The sequence below is a fragment of the Mchenga conophoros genome, linkage group LG5 (genome assembly GCF_057382185.1).
Source record: "Mchenga conophoros isolate Kocher_MC1m ecotype Shallow Benthic linkage group LG5, M_conophoros_male_GT1.1, whole genome shotgun sequence".
Lineage (NCBI taxonomy): Eukaryota > Metazoa > Chordata > Actinopteri > Cichliformes > Cichlidae > Mchenga > Mchenga conophoros.
This window is the reverse complement of record NC_140530.1, coordinates 22,900,575-22,910,546: the sequence shown is the minus strand read 5'-3', so window position 1 is coordinate 22,910,546 and position 9,972 is coordinate 22,900,575. Positions and strand designations below refer to the sequence as shown.

Sequence of the window (9,972 nt, the reverse complement as noted above, 5' to 3'; positions counted from 1 at the left end):
GAGGTCTGCCCCGAGTTCCTGAAGGCTCTGGACGTTGTAGGGCTGTCCTGGTTGACACGCCTCTGCAATGTTGCGTGGAGATCAGGGGCAGTACCTGTGGACTGGCAGACCGGGGTGGTGGTCCCCATCTTTAAGAAGGGGGACCGGAGAGTGTGTTCCAACTACAGGGGGATCACACTCCTCAGCCTCCCTGGGAAAGTCTATGCAAGGGTGCTGGAAAGGAGAGTTCGTCCGCTAGTCGAACCTCGGATACAGGAGGAACAATGCGGTTTTCGTCCTGGTCACGGAACACTGGACCAGCTCTTTATCCTCTCGAGGATACTTGAGGGTGCATGGGAGTTTGCCCAACCAGTCTACATGTGTTTTGTGGACTTGGAGAAGGCATTTGACCGTGTCCCTCGTGGTGTCCTGTGGGAGGTGTTGCGGGAGTATGGGGTGTCTGGCCCATTGCTACGGGCCATTCGATCCCTATACAACCGTTGCAAGAGCTTGGTTTGCATTGCCGGCAATAAGTCGGACTCGTTCCCGGTGGGTGATGGGCTCTGCCAGGGCTGCCCTTTGTCTCCGGTTCTGTTCATAATTTTTATGGACAGGATTTCTAGGCGCAGCCAAGTGGCGGAGGGCTTTCGCTTTGGTGGCCTCAGAATCTCATCTCTGATTTTTGCGGATGATGTGGTTCTGTTGGCTTCATCGAGTGAGGGCCTCCAGCTCGCACTGGAACGGTTCGCAGCTGAGTGTGAAGCAGCGGGAATGAGGATCAGCACCTCCAAATCTGAGGCCATGGTTCTCAGCCGGAAAAGGGTGGAGTGCCCACTCCGGGTCGGGGATGAGTTCCTGCCCCAAGTGGAGGAGTTCAAGTATCTCGGGGTCTTGTTCGCGAGTGATGGGAGAAGGGAGCCGGAGATCGACAGACGGATTGGGGCTGCAGCTGCACTAATGCAGACACTGCACCGGTCCGTCGTGGTGAGGAGGGGAAGAGGGAGCTGAGTGTAAAAGCGAAGCTCCCAATTTACCGGTCGATCTACGTCCCTACCCTCACCTATGGCCACGAGCTGTGGGTAGTGACCGAAAGAACAAGATCGCGGATACAAGCGGCAGAAATGAGCTTCCTCCGAAGGGTGGCTGGCCTCTCCCTTAGAGATAGGGTGAGAAGTTCGGCCATCCGGGAGGGGCTCAGAGTAGAGCAGCTGCTCCTCCACATCGAAAGGAGCCAGCTGAGGTGGTTCGGGCATCTGACAAGGATGCCCCCTGGACGCCTCCTGGGTGAGGTGTTCCAGGCAAGTCCCACCGGGAGGAGGCCCCGGGGCAGACCCAGGACACGCTGGAGAGATTATATCTCTCGGCTGGCCTGGGAACGCCTTGGTATTCCCCCGGATAAGCTGGAGGATGGTGGCTGGGGAGAGGGAGGTCTGGGCCTCTTTGCTTAGGCTGTTGCCCCCGCGACCCGGCCTCGGATAAAGTGGATGAAGATGGATGGATGGATGGACCTGGAGGACATCTTAGGTCAACTGAACTCCTCCTCCTGCTGTTTAGATGTCCTGCCAACAAGTTTTTTCAAAAAGGTCTCAAAGACTTTAGAGTCAGACCTGTTACAGATCGTCAACTTTTCTTTAATATCAGGTGTGTTTACAGAATCACTAAAAACGGCAGTAATAAAACCTATACTGAAAAAGGACAATCTTGACAAGACACAAATGAACAACTACAGGCCGATCTCAAATCTCCCATTTTTAAGTAAGATCATTGAAAAAGCAGTTTCTCAACAGCTCAGTTACTTCTTAAAACAGAATAACTGCTATGATGCCTTCCAGTCAGGTTTTAGACAGAACCACAGCACTGAAACCGCTCTGACCAAAGTGTTTAATGACATATGTCTGAACACAGACAGTGGAAAAATGTCAGTCTTAGTTTTACTGGATCTCAGTGCAGCATTTGACACAGTTGACCACAACATATTACTCAAACGACTGGAGAACTGGGCAGGTCTTTCAGGAACTGTACTAAACTGGTTCAAAACATACTAAGAAAACAGGAAATACTTTGTATCAATAGGTAACTTCACATCTGAGCAGACAAGTATCACATGTGGAGTTCCCCAAGGTTCCATCTTGGGACCCCCTCTGTTTAACATTTACATGCTCCCACTGGCACAGATTATAAAGAACAACAAAATAAACTACCACAGCTATGCAGATGACACACAAATTATATATCACAATGTCACCAGGAGCCCGAGGCCCTGTACAGGCTCTTGGTAAATGCATTGAGGAAATTAATGACTGGTTGTGCCACAATTTTCTCCAGCTAAACAAAAACAAAACTGAAGTAATAGTCTTTGGCGCCAAAGAAAAACGATTACAGGTCACCAGAGAACTTCAATCTATACACCTAAAAACCACAAACCAGGCGAGAAATTTGGGTGTAGTGATGGATGCAGACCTAAACTTAGAAAAACACATTAAGACAATAACAAAATCAGCTTACTATCACCTCAAGAATATATCAAGGATAAAAGATCTGATGTCTCAACAGGACCTGGAAAAACTAGTCCATGCATTCATCTTTAGTAGGCTTGACTACTGTAACAGCATCTTTACAGGTCTACCTAAAAAATCAGTCAGACAACTACAGCTCATTCAGAACTCTGCTGCTCGAGTCCTCACTAAGACCAAAAAAGTGGACCACATCAGTCCAGCTCTGAGGTCTTTACACTGGCTGCCTGTCCGTCAGAGGATAGACTTTAAAGTTCTAATGCTGGTCTATAAAGCTCTGAATGGTTTAGGACCAAAATACATCAGTGACCTCCTGACCCAGTATGAACCTTCCAGATCCCTCAGGTCATGTGGATCCGGTCTTTTATCAGTTCCCAGAGTCAGAACCAGACACGGAGAAGCTGCATTCAGCTTTTATGCTCCTTATATCTGGAACAAACCCCCAGAAAGCCTCAGATCAGCTGAAACACTCAGTTTATTTAAATCCAGGTTGAAGACTCACCTGTTCTCAGCTGCATTTGAATAAAGCACCAAATCCACACTTTTAAGCTTAAATTTCAAAACTAACATTTTAACTACTGATTTTATCTATTGTTCTGATTTTATCTGTTTTGATTTTATATACTGTTTTGTTTTGTTTGTTTGTTAATTAGTTAGTTTGTTTGTTTGCTTGTTTTAATCAATTTTAAATCATGCTTTTTATTTGTTTTTGTTTCTAATGTCTCTGTAAAGCACTTTGAATCACCTTGTTGTTGAATTGTGCTATACAAATAAACTTGCCTTGCCTTGCCTTGATCAACCCCCATTGCTGCAGAATAGCTTTAAATTGTTAACCCATTTTGTGTTCCTGCAAAAGGCCTTTTTGTATAATTCTGAAATGTACATTATTTTTCAGTTTTGGGTAACCATACCTTTTTTTTTAACCTCTGGTAGTTAACCACTTACCTTTGTACCACTTAAAGCTAATCATTGGACTTGAATGACTTGAATTCCAATAAATACCTGCAAAAATTTGGGTGTTCTCAAACTTTTGACCAGTATTGTTGGCCATAGTAGTTGATGTCTTTAAAGTTAACCCAATAACCTTTTTCTTAAATGTTAAAAAGAGCAATTTCTTCTTAGATTTCTAAATGAACATCAAGAACAAATGATTCAAACTGAGCGAATGTAAATAGAAATATTTGGTGGCATCTATTACTCGGGATAAAAAATGGATCATTTGTTCATATAAGAGTTCTGTGAATTATGATGTTACTCCCTTACTTTGTACTAATCTTATGTGACTGTGGTATGTGTCCCGCGCTAATCCAAATGAGTAAGAAAGCCCAAAACCTAATCAGCATGTCCTTGAAATGTTTCATCAGACTCATTATTATGTTAGCCTTTGTGAAATAAAACATTCAGCTTTAACTCCGCTTCTTTTACCCCCTAACTTAAGCCAGGGGGCCATGGGAAGGAATTGGGCTTGCCTGTTTACTGTAGCACCTCACTGACCTTGCCTCCCTCACAGTCCTGACAACTACATTATTGTTACTGGCCACTATTGTTCCTCCCCCCTCTTCAGCTCAAACAGCTAAAACAATACAACAGCCTCTGAGATTTCTGCAACTCCTCCAGGTTTAATGCATGTTTGCAGAAATCTGTAATCATTAGTAAGATATGAAGGTGTTCACCCCTTGCAGCTGAATGTGCTCTTTCTCTGACCTGAACTGCTGAGCTGAAATAATCAACTCATTCCTGAGTCATTGTCATAAACTGAAAGGTTGGTTCGCTGTGTTGACATCAGAGAAATTTTTCCTTCAGAATCAGCAGCTGTAGAGAGGACGTGTGGCCAGTTCACCACAGCGTGACAGTCTGGTTTGGTTTAGCACTTTATGAGGAAAATTACCCTGTTGTAGCAGTCAACAGAGGGCGATAACACGCTACGTTTATGGAACACCAGGGCTCTCAGTCATGAAAAAAAACCCATTATTTCCAGCAGTCAGGAACACTTGTTTAGGGAATAATTGTTTGGAAACATGTTTTTTGAACAGAACAAACGTTCATCAGCACAATGCACCTTTTATTAACCACTATTTATGCTGCGTTAACTTCTTCTAGGATTGTGTAGGTGTCTCAAAATGAAGACAGGTTGAGATTTGAGTGTCTGTGTCGTTCTGCCTTTTCATTGGGAGGTTGAGATTCTACTTGTGGATATACAGCTTGTGCAAAAAGAGAAAAATGGACTTGGTCACTCTGAACCTCTGGAAAAGCTTAGTTGTATTAAAGCCACATTGAGTAACTACTGGAAATAACCACATAACCACAGAAAGCTACAAATGGGGGAAATCTTAAACTCTGGCCTTTCTGACAGCACATCTAATCTTCCACCTGGAATCCTTGATTCGGAAAAGATGCACCATCAACTACAGAAGGATAACTCATATCACTGACTGGCTCTCTCTAAAGAAATTGTATCCATTCGTCTCAGATTTTAACCTTGGAAAGCACACGATACTAATATACTAGTACATGAGTAAAAGATATTGTGAGAAGAAGGATTTTTAAAAACTCTGACATGAAAGACAGAAACGCATCAAACTGTGCACAGACTACAAGGCAGCTGCCAGTAAGAGCCGAATTTACAAGAAAACCGCACGATACTTTGATGATAGGTCTGGGGGAGAAGGAGGAGGGGGTGGGTGGGTTTAAAAAGAGACAGAACACACAATAAACAAAGTGAAAATTGGACTCCATTATTAACAGTATATGTTTTTTTCTTTTCTTTAAAAATTCATTGGAGCAATGTGATCATTACCGTAAAATCTGTATATAGTACTCATTAAGTTCAGCTTTGTTTGTCCACTTGTACCATAAAAACTTGCAACTAGAGCATCATCTTAATTATTTTGTTGCAAACAGAGGAAATAAATGCATTAACATCTGAATGGAAAATATAAAGATAATTCCTGAAGGCAGTAAATGCTGGAAACTGGGGAAGAGCCTTAACACATGATATCTCACTGGTTAAAAACCCCCCAAAAACAATAAAACAGTGTAGAGTAGGTGGGAGGGTTTTGTCCCCCGTTTCCTGTCCTTTAGCCAGTGGTTCTCAAACTGTGGAGTTGGCCGTGCTGAGAGGGGGGATTACCAAGAGGAAAAATATGGAGTGAAAATAAACTGAATGAAGATTCTTTTTTTAGTCCACAACAATAAAAGACAATAGCTGGTGCTGTTGTTACTGAACTTTTTTTCAGCTTTTGAGAGCTTACTTGCCTGAAAAAGACTGACCCACCACCACTGTAACCTAAGACCTTAAATCTATTATAAATATCTTTCTAATAATATTTAAAAATGTTTTATTTGTTTAAACATGTGCTTGTCTGCGCATGGCAAACTGAAGAAATCCTGAGACATTAATACGAGTCCTTTCACTTGAGGAACTCGGGAATGTCAGGTATGTTCATTACCTGTACCTTTGTCAGTCACATGAGAGCTTAAATCAGGTTGCACTGCAATAATTTTACGTTAGCAAATGGTGCTGAACGGTGAGTGAATCACTTGGAAAAAATCTACCTGACAAAGATAAAGTCAGGTGAAGGATGTGATGAAAGCTTTGGCAATTAAACTACAAATCACACCACTGGCCGACATTTAGAATCACAAGACATTTCCACATTGTTTTTATTTGTAAATTTCCATCATACCATTTCCATGCTGGGGTGTGTCACATGAGTGTGATATAATATGGCACCGCTTTAGTCATTTAAGAAACATATAGTTTCATCTCTGGGACCTGTAAAAACTGATGTGCTACAGAAAGTCACAAACGCACAAACACAATAAGATTAAAGCGCTTTCAAGAAGATGTGAACCTGAAGAAATCACGTATAACAGTCCATAAAACATTCTGATCCTTGCAGTAACTGACAAAGCAAACATCACAATTTATTAGGGCATTACTACATCAGTTTTTGTTATAAAATACAGGTCTGCTTTCTAGCTTTCTAGTTTTGTAATCAAACAAAGTCATCCATCCATCCATTAGGTTTAATGGATGCTCCAATAATAACATATAAAAGCTTCCTTGTGCACTGTGCTCTTGTTTAAATTGCTTGGCATCAGTTCATACACTCAAAAAAATAAGTCATTGGATGAACTCAATTGGACTGATGGCAGGTTTTCCACGTAATACATCTATTTTGGTCCAACCTAATCTACATACATCATGACAATTCAATTAAATTGAGTCAGTAGAACACAATTTCGTAAATACTGCTAAAATGAAAAAAAGTACATTAAAATGATGTGAAAGGTTTTGGTTGGTCCAACTCAATACAATGTCATTCACTTGAGCTAGATTTTCATTGCATTGAAATCATTATTTTGAGTTCAACTAAATCATAATTTTCATTACCAGAAAACTAATTTAATTATTAAAATAATGACAAAATGAATTTGTTTTTACAACTCAGGTTTATTCACTTGAATTAAAAGCAGAAACAGAATATTTTGTAAATAAACATACATGTCACATGGTCAAATCAACCTTAACAAAAATCAAAGTGCTCACAAAAAAGTGCTGACGTACATTTGTAATGAATGTCAAATCTGAATAGCACACACCTCTGTACTACTAGGCAATACTGAAAACAAACTGGAATCTGTAAAATCAGATTTCACTTCAGAATCATTGTATATATTTATAGTGACACTTGCAAATTCACAATGATAACCTAAACATAAACATTGCAATTCACACCATAGTATGGCAGTCACTGAAGATTTGAAACAACCCAACAATACATAAATACACACACATATACATAAATACACACACACACACACACACACACACACACACACACACACACACACACACACACACACACACACCTATATATATATATATATATATAGGTGTGTGTAAAAATGTTTGTCATGAAAACACACACACACACACACACACACACACACACACACACACACACACACACACACACACACCTATATATATATATATATATATAGGTGTGTGTGTGTGTGTGTGTGTGTGTGTGTGTGTGTGTGTGTGTGTGTGTGTTTTCATGACAAACATTTTTCTGTTACCAAGGGGGAGGTATTTTAATAAAAAAAAAATCTTTCAACTTTACTTCTCCAAAACCAATTACATGTAAACATTTACAAGCTTATAAGAACGGGAAGACCAACTTTAAAACACTGGAAGACACAAAACTTGTCAACATTTTTCTATTACCTTTGCAAATCCCAAAAGCAATCAAAAAGAAAATGGTGGTTACAACCATGAAACTTTTTCTGAGCTAAATCCCCAGTCTTTTCATCCATCTATAGTAGTACAGATTAAAGGTCACATCACTCACAACATAACAGCAGACAAAAATAGACAACTTCCATTTGGCCAAAAAAAAGAAAGAAAAAAAGGTCACAGTTTGAACAAAAGATATAAAAAGGCCAAAATCAACTTTTGTGCTGGGTCTTGTTTGCCTAAGCAAACATCTTCATTTTCACTTGCTGCATCTTTGTACTGAGCCTTTGTCCATCCAGATTCATCAAAATCTTCTGACAGAACTCAAAAGTGTACTTGTGGTCATTTGGATAGCTCAGATCAAGTGCATAAATCAGTCCAAAGAGGACGATGAATGCCATGATGACACTACCGAGGTTGTTCATAACTGTAGTACCTTCAATGACAACTCCAACATCCTCTGGCTCCTGAATCCCTTCTCTTCTGATGGTGTAAATACAGTGACAGTTGCTGCAGTGGACCTCAACCGTTCATCCTCAGTGGAGGAGGTCTGAAAAACAGGTTGTTTCAGGTTTAAGGGCTCTGTCACTTGGAAGGGGACATATTATGCAAAACTCAGCTTTTGTATCCTTTTGTGCTGAAACATAGGTCTCTACCGCCTCTATAAACACTCCAAACATAAATAAAACCCGTCAATCTGTTTCCTATCAATAGTTTGGGTTCAGGTATTATGTACCTCCCTTTGGGAGGGGCTTGATATAGAGCAGGAGCTCCTCCAGTGTCTATCAGTGTGTGTGTGTGGGCTGGGTCAATTTCCCTTATTTCATCACAATTGGGAACCTTTTGAAACAGCTTGTTTTATGCACATTATTCCTGAAACCAGGAGATTGCTGTAATGGCAGTGACACTAGTTAGTGTCTTGATGCAATCTGCTGTGTTCCTTATAATGAAGACTTTTTACTAATTGGCATAATAAACTGAACTCCACTGGAGTGTTTACTTTCTGAAGTGCCTTGAGATGACTGTTGTTGTGATATACCGCTATATAAATAAACTGAATTGAAACACTGACAGAAAATGGATGAATGTTTTGTCCACATTTACTGTGTTTATAGAGGCAGTAGATACCTACATGGCAGCACCAAAAGAATGAACAATTGAATTTTTGCTGAAACTATCCCCTTAAAAAGTGCTCTCCAGTGCAAGTTTCAACAATGACTATTAAGAATAATACTATTTCACAATTATATTGTCTCTTTTGAATATATGAGGATTTTGTGTGCGATGAACCTAACTCAAATTGAATCTAGAAAAGAAGGTGTGATAAGCGTACCAGATACTCCTTGAACAGTAGGTCTGGATCTTCATTAAAGTAGATCACCAGGCTTTTAAGAGTATGCTCCCTCTTTATGTCGATGTCATCATACTAATGCAAGGGTGGAAAAAAAATGGTGAAAAAAATGGAATTGATTGATTGCATTTAATTGATGGGTTTATCATTAGTACCGACCAAACTACTGATCGCCATGATATCCTTGATCTTTTGGCCCTTTGCTCCTTTGCTCCCCTGAAAATTTTGCATCAGCTTGTCTGTTAAATTGTCCAGCTGAGCCAAGAACTTCGCCTGCAGGGGTTTTGTAGTGATCTGCAGGAACTCTGCATTCACCTGGAAATAAAACATACACAAATATAATAAACTAGAAGTTTAAATACAGACTGCTGAATCAACACACTGAAAGTTGCTAAACATTTGAACCATCAGTGAAGTTTGTCAAGACCTAAACTGTTTTTAGCTGAGTTTAGGAATATATCGCCACCTGTTGCTTTGGCATGTTCCTAGCAGCGTTTTCCTTCATTTTTGCGTTTACCTGTGGACGGGATTATTTTTTAAAATGAAAACGGAAAATCTCCGTTTTCAAAAATACCTGTGTAAGTGTGGACGTAGCCAAAATCTTTTATAATAATAAATAGGTTTGAACGTCATGGGAGTGCGCATTGTGCTGCCTGCAGTTACTCTTCCGGCCACATGGTTCGCTTTTGGTAGCACCCTCAGTAAACTATGTAGTGCTTTTAAAGACACCTCAAAACGATACTTTCTACTAGAAAATGGCATATAATAATAAACACAGAATACCATATTTTTAGATTATAAAAAGAAAACAGTAAGAAAGAAGTTAGCTATAGGACATCATCTTTCATTGAGCACAATGGCTAGCTGCTAATAAGCTAGCACAC

The 9,972-nt window shown here is 40.3% G+C and overlaps 1 protein-coding gene across 1 annotated transcript; it reads right to left on the bottom strand.

Annotated features, from left to right (window-relative positions):
* Positions 1–7,565: 7,565 nt before the first annotated feature.
* On the bottom strand, positions 7,566–9,600 carry LOC146574548 (uncharacterized). The gene is made up of 4 exons (XM_085275578.1): positions 9,555–9,600; positions 9,248–9,403; positions 9,071–9,163; positions 7,566–8,287 (listed from the first exon to the last, which is right to left on the bottom strand). Exons 1-4 carry the CDS (start codon positions 9,591–9,593, stop codon positions 8,159–8,161), a joined length of 417 nt encoding a protein of 138 aa, XP_085131704.1. The 5' UTR covers positions 9,594–9,600; the 3' UTR covers positions 7,566–8,158.
* Between the last annotated feature and the right edge of the window lie 372 nt (positions 9,601–9,972).